This window comes from Brienomyrus brachyistius, chromosome 13, assembly GCF_023856365.1.
Source record: "Brienomyrus brachyistius isolate T26 chromosome 13, BBRACH_0.4, whole genome shotgun sequence".
Lineage (NCBI taxonomy): Eukaryota > Metazoa > Chordata > Actinopteri > Osteoglossiformes > Mormyridae > Brienomyrus > Brienomyrus brachyistius.
This window is the reverse complement of record NC_064545.1, coordinates 23,501,479-23,516,688: the sequence shown is the minus strand read 5'-3', so window position 1 is coordinate 23,516,688 and position 15,210 is coordinate 23,501,479. Positions and strand designations below refer to the sequence as shown.

The 15,210-nt window shown below is 49.1% G+C and overlaps 1 protein-coding gene and 1 non-coding gene across 2 annotated transcripts in view; one reads left to right on the top strand and one right to left on the bottom strand.

The window, feature by feature from the left end:
* The first annotated feature begins 14 nt into the window (after positions 1-14).
* Positions 15-86, top strand: trnad-guc (transfer RNA aspartic acid (anticodon GUC)). Its single transcript has one exon. It is a non-coding gene; the product is annotated as a tRNA-Asp (tRNA).
* Positions 87-1,300: 1,214 nt separating this feature from the next.
* LOC125705880 (neogenin-like) overlaps positions 1,301-15,210 on the bottom strand; it is a 67,685-nt gene continuing 53,775 nt past the window's right edge. Inside the window, 16 exon segments of the mRNA XM_048972208.1 lie at positions 1,301-2,919; positions 3,631-3,767; positions 3,865-4,092; positions 4,436-4,594; positions 4,869-4,961; positions 5,331-5,569; positions 6,297-6,438; positions 6,883-6,951; positions 7,464-7,496; positions 8,197-8,391; positions 8,861-8,968; positions 9,650-9,788; positions 11,191-11,423; positions 12,996-13,091; positions 13,286-13,480; positions 14,799-14,909. Coding sequence (XP_048828165.1) covers positions 2,836-2,919; positions 3,631-3,767; positions 3,865-4,092; positions 4,436-4,594; positions 4,869-4,961; positions 5,331-5,569; positions 6,297-6,438; positions 6,883-6,951; positions 7,464-7,496; positions 8,197-8,391; positions 8,861-8,968; positions 9,650-9,788; positions 11,191-11,423; positions 12,996-13,091; positions 13,286-13,480; positions 14,799-14,909 — 2,261 coding nt within the window. The 3' untranslated portion in view covers positions 1,301-2,835.

The window sequence follows — 15,210 nt, the reverse complement described above, 5'->3', positions numbered from 1 at the left end:
CTTCATGACCGTAATCCTCGTTAGTATAGTGGTTAGTATCCCCGCCTGTCACGCGGGAGACCGGGGTTCGATTCCCCGACGGGGAGAAAGCTGTGTTTTTTTCCCCCCTCCCATCTAATCTTTGGCAACATTGGATATGATCAATACCTGAGGACTCGTACTACGATCATGACACAAACGATGAAATTGCAGAAAGACAGCTGCGCCTTGCTGAACATATACATACCGCTTCTTCCTGAAGAATGCCAGGCAGACATTGACCAATGGGTACAATGGCATAAGCGGTCCTAAGTCTAAGTGTCTTTTATCATAGGACGCAAGCCTGGGGTACATTCTGTATGAGAAGTTCGGCCATCTCAGAGAACATGCATATACATCATTACACACCATGGGCAACTTACTGATACCTAACTGCATGTCCCTGAACAGTAGGAGCACATTTCGCGAAGCTTGGGGTAAACACGCACGCATGCACGCACGCACACACACTACACAGGTTTATAATTATATCTTAATGGGGACTCTCCATTCACTTCTATGGGGAAAAGTCTACTCCCAATATGACAACCTAGAACCCCTACATTTTTAGTTTTTTGACTACATTTACATGAAAAATGGTCCCCACAACATCAAAATAACAGGTTTTTAATCACATTGTCGAGGTCACACACACACGAACACACAAGGTGAGATGCAAACTCCCAGCCCTGAAGACGTGAGACGTGCTACCTGCTGAGGCACCTTGTGTACAAGGTTCCTGTGTGACATACCCACCTCCAAACCCTATAGCTAATTATATCCAGCCTATAAAATCAGTGACAGCATCTCCTGCTGAAGAGAGAAAGCAGGAAAGCGAGCTGGGGAGGTGTGAAGTGTGAGCCTCTGTGGGAATTTGAAGAGCCAACCTCATCTGAGGTTTGGAACATCAGTACTTCATGCAGAATCAAAGCACCCTCTCCAGTTCTTATATCTCTGGAAAAGGCTCTAATGGAGACTCTAGGCGGATTTAAAGGGATATACTTCACAGCTGCCGTGTTTGCCAGAGAAAATAATCATCAGAATCATCCCTTTAAACACAGAATCAAAGCGAGACATAAAATACCGACAACACCGCATTTCCACTCAAATGCAGAATATAAAATGCATCAGAGCGCCAGTTTAAATCAGGATAAAGAATGCAGTGTTTTTTCTGGTCTCTCATTTTTAAGCCACAGAAGTTCTTTAAAAAAATGCAGAAGAATGTGTCTGTGACCCCATTTCCTAAAAAAGTACAAAACCAAACAGCAGCAGGTCCGCAAACTACAATCACACAAACAGTTTTATTCTTAAAAACACAGGATACGTAAGAAATGCAGTTCTGAAAATCGTGGGGAAAAAGTGCAATACGAGTTCGGCTTACAACATAACAAACGATCTCCCGGTCGATCCTTTAGAAACGTCTTATGTTGTCATAAGCAGGATTTCATAGTTACATTAACATTCAAGAAGATGTAATTCATGAGAAGTGTGACATTCACCAAGGTGCAGGGGAACAGCGATTGCAGTGACCTCTCTCTTTGGGTAAAAATGGGGAAAATTAAGAGCACCGTCTGTTACATGAGCGCTTTAACTTCTTTCTAACACTGACTCTGTAGACAAAGTTCACCCAGACATCACCAGCAGACCCCTGACTTGCCCAGGCATCCTCTGCACAGCATGATCAGCAGGCTGCATTCCAGCGTGAGGGCCCAGCCAGCCCGTACAGAACCCAGCCCAGCAGCCTCGCTTAGAACCAAGGTTGTTGGAGGGGTGGGAGACAGAGAGCAAGGGGGAGCGACCCTGGTGATCATCTCAGAGAGCAGTGATTTGTTTTCAGTGGGGTCCGCTGATTGGGGTGGGGGGGGGGGGGGCAGCTGGGGTGTTTCTGGGACGAACCTTGAGCTTCACTAACTTTCAAGGGATGCAGAATTGGGGTCTACAAAGGCCCAAGACCTCAGAACACTGTGCTTCATGGCTGGAGGCCTGGAGCTGCTGTCATCCAGCAGACCCCCCAGGTGACAGACAGCAGGGATGGACACTTACTTTCCAGGGGGATGTTCTCCCAAATGCCCCTAGAACAGCTTATGGGTGTGTGTGGGGGCGGAGGTGGCGTACTGCACATATGAATCCTTAGAAATGCCCCCCCCAGGTGACAGCATATTTTAACCAATAAGTGACAAGCGGCATGTCTGTGGCGGAAATCCGCGATTCCAGAAATACAACAATACAGAACGGAAATGAGGCAGTTAAAAAACATATATACATATCTATATGCATACGAATATAAAACAATACATATCAGCAACATATCAGACCATAATGAAAGCATGGCACAATATATGACAAAGGAGGGAAGTACGAGGCCTTCATACTGAACAGTTGATATAAAAATGGCCAGACGGTAGGAATGACAGACTGTGGTTCCATGTTCACTTCGTCGGAAAGCACACGTTAACGACAAAAGCCCTGCCGTCTGAGCGCAGCGGGCTTTAGGGGCGAGCACCACAAAACACAGCACCCTCCATCTCCGGGAGGGGTGCTAAAGTCACCTCCTTCGAAATCGGTTCCCCCGGCAACCAGAGGAAGCCTCTGTCTGTTGTGTTTGTTGTTCTGGAAGGAGCAGTCTTCGCGAGTGAGCACCAAGACTTGCGAACGAAAAAAAAAGGTAATTTATTCCTAAGGATACGCGGCTGCTCTCTTAAAATCGGCCGTCTCACTTCCTGAGACAAAGTGAGTCGGGCCAGACGATGTCCTCAAAGCTTGATATGAGTCAGTCCATGCAACCTGTCGGACGGTCAGTCCACATGACGCATGGGCTCATGCAGTGGTGATGGTGTTCAGGTCCTTCATCAGCCCCTCCAGGTGAGCCATCTCCTCACTCAATTCATCTCGCTCATAACTCTGCAGGAAGGGAACAGGGTTACTGCAGAGGTGGAGCCAGCTAGGGGCGGGGCTATTTGGGGGGGGGGGGGGGGGGCGGAGCCAGTCAGCGGTTGGCCAGGAAAATGGGAAGCATGGCAGATTACAATAGGAGGGGACGGGAGGCAGGACACGGGTCAAAGGGACTGTAACATAAATCAAGGAACTGGGGGGAGGTGTGTAATAAGGTCATATTTAAGAGCCAATGCATGAGGAAGAAGGAGAAAGACAAGAACACAGAGCCCAACAATCCATGGGAGGGTTAGAACAAGCAGCAATGTGGTTCGAAAGATATAATCGGCCAAACAAAGGCAGAGCAGCACATCAGCACAGGAGAAAGGAAAATGAGGGGGAAAAACATCATTAAAAAATACAGTCAAATTAAGAACAGGACGACGAGTATATAATTACAGAAATAGGGAAACGGTAATGTGCACTGTGGACACTGGGGATAATCCCACATTCAGGACATATCGGAGAGGCCGTTTTCACCTTCTAAGGAATGGCGTTCAGTAGCCATTTGCTGAGAACACTAATTGCATCTAATAGAGTCACTGAAGTGTGAATGAGAGGCACAAAGCTCAAGAGCACTGAACTGGTGTGAATCATCTGCCTGCAGGATGTTAGGGTTTACACACGTGCCCTAGTGTGCTGGAGGGGGGGTGATTTGGTGGGCGGTGGGTATCCACTCACACTCTCTGCTTCCTCGAGCATCTTGCTAGTCTCGGGGATGTCTGGGGCGCTGGGCACCGTCACAGCCATGGGGGGGCGTGCCCGGTTCAGCGTACCGACAGAGGCGGTCTTTACCGAGGCCAGCTGACTGGGGGGGCCTGAAACGACAGCACCACACCGCTGAGCACCTGGGGGGGGAACCTAAGGAAGGTACACTTTGAAGAGAGCCTTGGTACTGATCCAAAAAGGACTGACCTGTCAGGGAAGCTGGTTCAAAGGCGGGGCCGTGCGCAGGTACAGGGGGCACAGCGAAGCTCTTGAGGGGGTGTGAGGGCCGGACGTGAGCAGTGGGGGGGTGGAAGCCAGACTCGGCATCAGGGGCAGAGCCGTGGAATCCGCCTTCCGTCTGAGCGTGCTCAGTCGGACCGGCGTGCGGGATGGAGCCCGGCAGGGGCTCTACGCTGGGGGTGCTTCTCACGGATTCTGTAACCGCACAGGTACAGGTGTCATGTGGTGGGGGCGGGCTGGGCAGCAGGTTACTGAAGACAAATGGCCCCTTTAAGAGTGCGCCACCTAGTGTCACAATCCCACCTGCTCTGCATTCCCTACAGATAGCGGGCCAGCTGGCTATATTCTATAATTACTCAGCTTAACAGGCCCAGCTGGGCGTTGATACCACTGGAATCACTGTCCAGAAGCAGAGAGAGAGCAGGGGGGGACATCGCTGCCCCGAGGATATTCAAGTCTGGGTCTTCATTGCTTACCACAGGCATTATGAAATGTGAATGAGCATGAATGGAAGGTTAGACGTTACCAGGGATATTACCTGCAGAGTCAGACAGGTCTGACTTGGGGGGGGCCAAGGCTGACAGAGGGGGGCCAAGGCTGACAGGGTAGCGAAGGTGACCGCATGAGGGTGGGGCTGCCCCCCCCACAAGCGGGTGGTGGTTATCGAGCGATCGGATGGGATGGGCACTAATCACAGCTGCGAATGGACACACACAGGCACGCATGATCCGACGTGGCCGATGGAGGCGAACACGCACGCGGACACGCGTGTGTGCGTGACACACACTAAACTGACAAATGGGAACACACACTTCAATGAATGAGTTACATGAATGAATGTACATACACTGATGGGCTTGTTATATATTTACTTATTAACTCACAATCTAACAACATGCCTGACTGACTCGCATGCACTTTAGTAGGGCCGTTTCAGCAGCATGAATGGGCCGGTGGGGGCGGACACTCACGCTGCGGTGGCTGCGTGTCAAATGGCATCACTATCTTGGGCCGGATCCCACGCCTTCCTCCGAGTGCTGACACACTGTCCTCTGCCTCGAGGCCTGTGGACGGTGAACGAGAGCGTTCAGGTGCTCCTTCATGCCCAGCATGATGATTCATCATGACGATGACTCATCCTGACCCCATGCCCCTCCCCCCATACTTGGAGCCCTCATACATGTTGGAACATCGGCCCCCTGGTGGAGGAGGCTGGGAGATGCTCCTGGCTTAATCGCGGAAGCATTTCACAGTTAGATCTGATCATGGGATGATTGAAACCCTGTAGATGTCGTCTACATTTGTCTTACACTACACACATTTTCATTCAGTTTCATTTACTTCAACACAGATTGAAGGCTGCATAAAGCTTCTGCTTATAGTGAGGTATGAATCTCTCTAAAGTGAGCAGGTTTCCACGGTGACAGCCTTACCCCGGTAAGAGTTGCGCCTCTGGTGGCCAGTGGTAGTCACGCTACTGTCGGCCGGCATGATGTCCTGGGAGGAGTGGGCGATGGGCGTGTCGCTCACAGCCGGGTTAGGGTCCGGAGACTTGTCCATGGGCTTCAACTCCAGCCGCTCGTGGTGGATCCACAGGTCTGGTGGTTTCAGGTCCTTGGAGCTGCACTTGTGCTTGTGGGAGCTGTTGGCGGACTTGCTGGCCGCCCGTTTCCTTTGACGTTATAAGGGGCGAAGGGGGTCAGAAGTCTGGGGGCTGGCTGTGTGGTATAGGACCAACTCTTGGAGCAATTGAGCGCTATTTTTAAATAATACATGGCATTTATCACAGGTAGGATGTGCCTGTGCGACTCTAAGAGGGATGGCACACAGAACTGTGCGTCAAGAAGCGTATCGCAAAATTACGCTACAGAGGAATAGAAATGGCAGCATAGGCAACACAGATCAGGCCTTGAAAGGCTACGATCACGGGGAGGATTCAGGAACCCAGTCTATCTGAATCATAATCAGGCTCAGACTTAATCAAACTACCAGCTTCCCAGGAAGCTGTCGCTAATAACGTTAGACTAACAACATAAGGCTAACAACATGAAAAACTAAAAACACGAAGCTAGCAACATGAGGTCAGCAAGATGGTGCTAATAACGTGACGCTAACAATGTGAGGCTAACAACATGATGCTAAGGATGTGGCGCTAAAAACACGAAGCTAGCAACATGAGGTCAGCAAGATGGTGCTAATAACGTGATGCTAACAATGTGAGGCTAACAACATGATGCTACCAGCCTAAGGGTAACAACGTGAGGCTAGCAACATGACGCTAACAACGTGAGGCTAGCAACATGACGCTAACAACGTGATCTTACAATGTGAGGCTAGTAACATGACAGTAACAACAATGCAATGGCTGAAAGTGAACGCAGTTCTGCCCTCCTACTTACTTCTTCTGGTGGGAACTGCTGCGTTGTGTACAGAAGAAGGCCCCCACCAGCACCACGATGATGGTGAACACCCCCACTGAGATGACGATGACAATGACCAGCATGTGGCTGTCACTGCTGTTGCCCGACATGCCGGGTTTACCTGGATGGGAGGTACGCAGCGGGGGTCGTTCAGAATCTGCTGGCTTAATCTTAGAACTGGCCTTAATTATAATATAAAATAAAAATCTGAAATGTAAATTTCAATAAAATATAACGTACTGTCACTGTAACGTCCAGCCTGACTAAAATGACACACCTCGAGGTGTATGAGTGAACATATACTGTGATTTTAGACCAAAAAGCATCGGCTTTCTAACTTAAACACCATCTCCCTGTTCTGTTGTGAAGTATAAATGTCTCCACCATTATTGAGCTGAAAATGAGCATGGGGGGGGGGAGAATCCATTCACCGCATCAAAGCAAATCTGATGGGGGGGATTCCATGGAGACAGACGCCGGACTGGTGCGTTAGCAAAGCCAACTCTCTTTGACCTGTGTGTGACCTGTGATTGTGTGCTCAGCATCCGGGGAGAGGGTACGTTACCAAATGGGGACCCGAGGCTGTGGTCTGGGCCGGAACCTCGGCCACCAGGCTTCATCGGAAGACCAGATGCTGCGGGAGAGAGAAGCTTGTCAACCAGTCATTCAAAACCGATCATTCTGCCTTTGAACCCTGACCTTGAACTAGGCTCTTTATTAAATGAGGATGCCTGGGTCTCTGTGTCGGTGTAGACACTAGGCAACATAGGCAGGCCCCTAGGGCACTAACATATGAGAGGGTGCTGACTTAGCAAGATAATTTTGCTTTGTCGGACGGGGGTGGCCAGCGGTGAAGTATGTCTAGGATGCCACAGGGGCTTCGAGTGGTTCTGCTGGGTCTAAGACAGCCGGTCCATTTCCTGAGCTGTGGTCATTTGGTAATGTGAAGGTGAGATCTGGTTAATTAACATCAGAGATGTCCTGCGATCACAACACTGCCTCATTTCAACTGGGCAGAACAATCTGTCATCACGGAATGGGAGATGGGATTTTATAGGAGAAGAAAGGTTTATCACTGGGAAATCAGTGGGGGCGGGGGGGGGGGGGGTAGGAGATGGGATGACAAAGGGAATGTGAGATTGTTACCTTGGTCATTAGGCATTTTGTCAGAAGATTCCACTAAGAGGCCAAGAGCAAAAGGAAAGGGAGAGAAGATCAGTTAGAGAGGAGACCAGCATGGGGGAGTTGCTGGGTCCCAGCAAGGGGTGGGGGAGGGGTACGGCTAATTAATCTAGGGACATCCCCGATGTCCAAGCAACCGCATAGGCTGGCAAACTATGGGAATACTGGGCTCAAATGCCAGCCAAAGTGGACCCATTTAGGCTTTGCTAAGAGCTTGGCCTGAGTCCCTCAATGACAACTTGGCAGAGGGAGGTGGCTTTGAAGGATATATAAGTGGCATTCATCAAACAGCAGACCGGCGCCGTCGAGCTATAAACAATGCAGCCCTGGTAACCAAATGTTCCTCAGCTGAAGGTCAGGTCTTCATACAACGGTGGTTCTGAGGACTTACTAATGAAAAACGTGAACATATTTCCAGACATATCTGCACTTCTATGCGATGTAACTAATTCCAGTGGGATTCTTTTTCCCATAATGAGGTGCAGTTAAGTGAAAAGTGAACAAGGGAAGTGATAATTATAACCCAAACCAAAACCGAATAATCTGCAAAGACACAGAAGGAAATCAAGTGAAACGAAAAAAATCAAATGAAATAAACTAAATAAAAAGACCTGCACAGGTGCAGAGTCCAGAAATTCAGAGGAACCAGAATATCTGGCAATTAAGGAGATAGGCAACCATGTGGTGGTGCACTTACCCTTAGGGGTGCGGAACTGAACGGCCTCTGACATGGGCCCCATGCCCTTGGAGTTGCGAGCCTGGAGCTTGAAGTAGTAGACAGTGTCCAGGGTGAGCTCCTGCACCTGGTGGGTGAGCCGGTTCCCCACCACGGGCTCGATCACCCAGTTGTGCACCTCGGCATTGACGTCTGTGCTATAGTAGATGATGTAGCCTGTAGCAGGGCGAGGGGAGCGGTGAGGGCCTGCCCCCCACCCATTAAAACAACCCCATTCCCCAAACACACCTTCTGTGGCACAAATACCCATTGCGGTGAAGAGAACCAAAGTCCTGTGGAATAAATGAGTCAAATGCTGTCATCTACTGTCCGGAGTTACTTCAAAGACTCAAATAAAAGATGGGATCCTGCACACAGCGCTGTACAGAGCAGCAGCTGTCAGTCTTTGAGTTCAACAACGGCTATTAAGTAGAGGTGGAAAATTCCAGTCCAGAAAGTACAAATCCAGGCCAACATTTTGTTCCAACCATGAGACTCTTCATACTCAACTGGTTGGCTGAAACAAAATCTTGGTCTGGATTTTAACTTTCTGGACCTGAACTTTCCACCTCTATTATTAAGATCTCAGCATCGCTCCCATCCACACAAACAGGTGTGGACCATGTCCCCCATCCCCAAACCACACCTGTGATTTTCCCATTGGCCTCTGACGGGGGCTGCCAGTTGACAATGATGGTGCGGGGACGGCCCTCCTTGCTCACCACCGTCACATCTTTCGGGGGCGAGCTGGGAACTGAGGACAGAGCGGGAGGTCGGTTTTAACAGTCCGCGTAATGGGGAATCTCTTCGAAGCAGGCTGAGCTCATTATCACTTCTCCATCTACCACCCGAAACACACAGCAAGGAGAATGAGAAGAGTCATTTCAATGGAAAACCAGGTGAGGCCTCAGAGGAACATGCCAGCTGTCATGATGGTGTACAGCTCAGGTGAGGCGAGATTCACATCACAACACAGCAGTGTCTCTTTTGGCGATTTCCACTGCCACCAAGAGCCGAGCCGTCTGATTGGTCGATGATGCAATGCATAAATTAAAATTCCCAATAACTTCCAACCTCCTACTTACGAAAGCACTGCAGAGCAGCCGAACGGAATGGATTCGTAATGCAAATTAGCACAAGCGGATGCTAATTCTGCTAGCGTTTGACGATTGCATAATGAATCTCACAGATATGCTAGAAAACTAAAGTTAGCGCACAGTAAATCATCATGTACACCATGTGAACAGTAAATAAGCGTCTCTTTGGTTTTACATCACTGCGACTCTCCAAATCCGGCAGCGCCTTTACTAACCCTAACCCTAACTAGTCTCTCATCGCAGTGCGGCTCAGCTCCTGTACGCCACTGGAAAAGCACCATTTCACCCTGCCAGCCCCAATCCCAGCCCTGAATGGTGGGTGTCAGGGCTCCGCTTACTGCTCTCGAAAGTGGTCCCATGGGCCGTCATACTCCAGGTGCTGCTCTTTCTGCCCTTGGTCACCATGACGGAGAATTCATACAGCGTGTTGGGCTTCAGGCCCGTCACCATGTGGCTGAGGGTGGTCGTGTTTGCGGTCTGGAGGGAGGGTGGAGGGCGGGGGAACAGCATAAACACATGCTCAACAACCCTTAACCTTGATTTTTCATACAGAGACGTTTTATACAAACACAACAGACCTGCTGAGAGTTAGCCAAAAAAGTAATTAAATTAAATCAAATTAAATACACCAAACACTACACAAGCGGCCTCTTTTCTGAAGTGCCAATGTCACATTTCCAGACTGGATGGCTTTAAATATGATGAAAGTTGTTGAAACAAGAAAAGCATCTAATTTTGGCATCAATTCATATCTCAGCCACTTGGTGGCGCCAAATACACGCTGAAACAATCATGTTTTTTTTTTTGTTTTTTTTTTTTTAATCCACCGTGCACGTAGAAGAGATTTATCTTGGGAAAATCGATCAGAAATACTTTTTTATCTTATACACCAAATGACAGGCAAAGATTTATATACATGCTGCATTTGTTTCCTAGGTTGGTATGAACATAAGCTTTAAACATGACAGGAACATGACAGGATCCGGCTTGTCAGACCGAGACGGAGAAGCAGATGGAGCAGAGAGACATTCTTTCTGGTTTAGTGTCCCGAATGCGCCCTGCGCTCTGTCTCTATGCCTGAGAGATGCTGCCATCGTATCCTGCGACCTCGCTGCAGAGGCATGCGCCGTAGGGGGGCGATCTGGCTGCCAAAGAGGAGAGCCTGGCCGTGTGCCACGTCCCCCCTGAAGGTCCTCCACAGCACACAGGCCAGTGTTTGGCATCCTGCCTGCTGTATTTGGGGGGGGGGGGGGGCGGTGGGGGGTATATTGAGGGCTGAACTACGGCCCCATCTTTAGCACCCAGCTCAGGGAGCCCCAAACAGGCATGAATTCAGGAAGGTTTGCCCCACAAAGCAGCTTTATATGGGCAATTAACACCCCTCCCCCCACACGCTCATATGCTTATCATCACCTTGATTCTTTTGCATAAATGATTCAGCGACAGCCCGTCTATGGCTGAGAATCTCGCCTCTCCCTCCCCCCCTTCCCGCTGAATAAGCCACCCCCAGCTGTCCAACAGTCACCTTTACAGGAAGCTGCTCTGGAGGGAATGTAAAGAGGCCAGACTCCCTGACTCAGCACTGGCACCAGGAGACACTCAGACCAGCGGCTGACAGACAGCATTATGGGTAACACCACTGTAAGTCAACAGCACGTCTGTTCTTTACACCCTAAGTGTGTCAGTTTGTCTGTTCTGTGTGTTGCAGGGCTGTCAGGTGTCACATCTTTTCTGGATGTTATTAAGGCATCTCCTAGCATGCTTCTCTTGACACTTGCTCTTCAGCTCCTGTTAAGCCAGTGTCTCCTCATGTCTTTCAGCTCCTCCATGGCCAGGGGAGCATGGATGCTCCTAGCCGTCCCTCCCAGAGTGGACGTACCTTGAACTTGGTGTTGGCAGGGATATTGGTCTTCCAGCGCACCGTATACCATCGGCTGTCCGTGATCTTCTGGTTCTTGGGCAGCGAGTTGTCGGCCCAGGAGACCTTGATGGTGTCATGGCTGAGGACAGAAGCCTGAACACCCACGGGTGGCAGCATGGGGCTGGGGTCTGGTGCTGGGGTGTATGGGGCATGGGAGATTTCGTACAAATCAACGTCAGGGTCTATGGGGTCTGCAGGCGGTTAAACGTAGCACAAACACAAGCAAACGGGAAATGGGAGGTGTCAATATAAACCCAAACAAAGAGGAATCAAATGAACAAACGATGTGGGAGGAGCAATGGCGTGGGAGGGGAGGGTTTGAGAAACGTTAATGGGTTAAGATGAGGGGTAAGGGTTCAATGGAGTTGGGAGAAGGTGAAGAGAAAGAGAGAATATTCTATTAGAAAGCACGTCAAAGAGCACTACGTCAACGACGCCCATCAGGCACTCTACATACTGACAGCTAAGTGATCTACACAGGCATTACTTCCACTACATCAACAGTTATAACAGGGGAAATGATGTGTCTACAACAGAGCAGAGTCATTTACACAAATCATGCTGCGTTTGAGTGATTCATGGCAGGTGTCGCGGGGCTAGCATGCCAGCGGCGGCGGCTAAAAATAATTTCTAAAAAGTCATCATTTCTGAATCTCAGCTCTTGCACACAATAGAAACAGACAGTGGCATTTTGTCCATTAACAATGACCGTTGTTATTTAAATGACGTGGGGGCTACTTAAGCTCCAATGTTACAGTCACGTGTAAGACACCCCAGTTTCCATGACGGTCATAACTGCATCGCGCCGCCACCAATTTTCAGGTGATAAAGGGGATCAAGAGAAACACTGCATTCTGGGTAAGGACATGATTGGTTCCTGATCAGGAGGACTCATTCCTCAGGTCAGCCAGGTTTGAACGTCATGGGCTAAAGAGGGCTCTCTGGAGAAGCAGAACAGATGTTTTCTGCCTAGTCCATCACTCTAGGAAACGGCAAATCCGGAATGTTGGCAATTTGTCAGTCAGCAAGCACACACAGAATGGAAAACCTTGAATATTCCAGAACATCCCGGAAAGCAGTTAGGAGGGAACGCATCTGCCATATTCAGACTAGGTAACTAAAAAAGGCGTCCATTTCATTCTCGCTAAGCTACATAAAGGAGGAGAGAGCTTTACCCCATAAAACGGGAGTAATCTGTCACATGACTCAGACTGAGAACCCATACCTCACCATTACCCAGAGAGACCATACAGTGGTTACTGACCACATCTCTCTGAGCGTGTGCAGACTGAGACCCTGCACCTCGCCATTAGCCAGGGAGACCATATAATGACCATACCATTCACCAAAACCTGGGGACCTCACTAATGAACAAGATATTTCATAAAAAAAAACCTTCTGTGGTGGTATATCCCACAGGTATCTAAGGTGATGTCACCCAGCAACCTGACAAAGAAACACTCTCAAAACAATGCAGACTTAATCACAGATCCAAAACCGGGCCACTCAGAATCTAAGGTACCGCTGAGGGCAAGGCAGTGTTCCACTAAAAAGTCTTTGGGAAATGGTCTTTGGACTCCTCAAGAGCGTGTTTTCCACCATCTGAGATTTGACACAACCTGTTTAGTCGTGGTTAAGTGATCTTGTAACAACATGGTAAAAGCTGTAGCATAATTACAGTACTTCTCAGGTCTCTGCACCACAGAGGAAGTTCCCTCATCCCACTCCAATGAGCACTTGCGGGGGGGGGGACGACACCTTACCTGACTGCTGCCTGGTGATGGCGCTCTCGTACAGGGGCATGCCCTCACCCAGGTTGTTGAACGCCTTCAGCGTGATCACATAGTGGGAACTCGGATCTGGGGGCCGGGGTCAGGAGACCAAAAAGGGCTTCATGAATTTAAGTTTGAATTTAAGCCTGAATTTAAGCCTGAATTTAAGCCTGAATTTAAGCGTCGGTCAACAACAACAGGAAGATTTGTTCAAAGTCCCCACCCCATAAGAACCCCCCAGCTGCAGTGGAACCCCCTGCCCCAGGACACCAGCATCTTACCCAGGTTCTCAATGCTGTAGAACCTCTGCTTGTGGTCCACCTTGACAGTCTGGGCATGGGGGCTTCCGATGCCGTAGCTGATGGTGTAGCCACGCACCACCACATCCTGGTTCTCTGGAGGCGTCCAGCTCACCACGATGCTGTTCACCAGCGGGCGCACATGGAGGGAGGTGGGGGCGTCTGGCACACGGCTCTCTGCAACAGAGCATGTCATTGAGGGAGGGGTCAATCATGTGCATCATCGCCCTCCTGCAGCAAAACTCACATGCTCCACTTCAGACATTTTATACTTCTGAATTCTAATTTTCAATTATACTTACTGAAGATAAACTTGTTAATTACATGACATGTCTTCAAAAAAATAACACTGTTCTGTTTTAATTTCCTGATGGATCTGATACAAACCGGTAATGTTTTTAATCCCTATGAAGTTACAATCTCTCATCTTAAGTGTCATTTAAATAAAATGTCAAAAGTGGTTTTAATTGAATGATATAACAAACACTTAATTAATAGAAAATTAATCAGAAGATTAGGGCTTGTAGGGCTAATTCAGGGGAAACCAAATCTACTATTCCATCTCGGCTGCTACGCTTGGGATTAAGGTTCAAGAGAAACTGAAAGAGAAGATCAGTGACACTCTGGTTTCACACACACACACACACAGGTTGGTAATTATATCTTTGTGGGGACTCTCCATTCATTTCTATGGGGGAAAACTCTATTCCCAACATGATGACCTTAATCCCTACCCAGCCCTAACCTTAATCATAAGCAACCAAACAAAATACAAGACTTTTGGCATTTTTTATTTTTTGATTGCATTCAGAGATTTTTATAAAATTGAGTTTCTCTTTATGGGTCCCCACAATGTCGAAATAACAGGTTTTTATCACATTGTGGCAACATGTGGTCCCCACAACATAATATATACATGACCAGCTCTTAGCACATTAAGCGTGTTGACAAGAAGAGCAGCACAGTCCCTAATCTGTAACTAGGAATCGCAGAGATCAGACCTTCCTCAGCAGGGACTCGGGCCACAGATTCAGCTCACGCCAGAGGAGATGAGAAAATCGATCTTGTGTGACGGGAGATGAATCGAATGATTCGTCTGGGCAAACTCAGCCCCCACCCCAAAATCTCGCTTGTCAATCATGATTGAAGTCTGCTTGCCGGTGATGCCGGGAGCAGGCCCCGAGGTGTGCAGTTAGCCTGTGTGAGAGCTAATGGAGTAAAGTGATACGGAACCAACACTCACCCCTTTAGGCCAAAGAGCCCTTTTTGGCCGGACTCGACCCCCCATGTAACGCCAGTCAGATTCTGTCTTTCCAGAATGCTCTGAAGCTCTCGAATGCAGCTTGGCAGCCCGGACTCTCGCTCAGTACAGCTCAGCTAAGCATGACAGTTTCCTTGCTCACCACTGGAGGAGTCTCTACAGGCCGTCAGGCAAAACGGAAGGTGCTGGAAGCATTTGTGTGCTACCCGTTCCTCACCCGCTCTCTCTTCTTACCATCTAGGTCGCTCTCGAAGGTCTCCGCTGTGGCCCAGTCGGTTGCTGGTCCTGAGCCATTCACGGTGAGCGCCAAAACACGGAAGCTGTACTCCGTCCCACGCTCCAGACCTGAGGAAGGGGTGGAGCCCACATCAGCACCATAGGCGGACCCCTCCGAAGCCCAGGGTCTCCCATAACCCCCCTTCGAAATGCCATGGCCTTGCTAAAGCCACATCACTGCACTGATGGACTGGGGTGTTTCTCACAGATAAAAGCGTCAATTAGCCTGAGTGAGTGTAAATTTTAAAATGACTGATTAAATGCAGCCACCACTCAAGGCTAATGTACCGTTAGCGTCAGGTAAACAGTAGGGAGACCTCATTACAAATTAACCACACAGACAGCAGATACTTAAAACATGTCAGCAGTC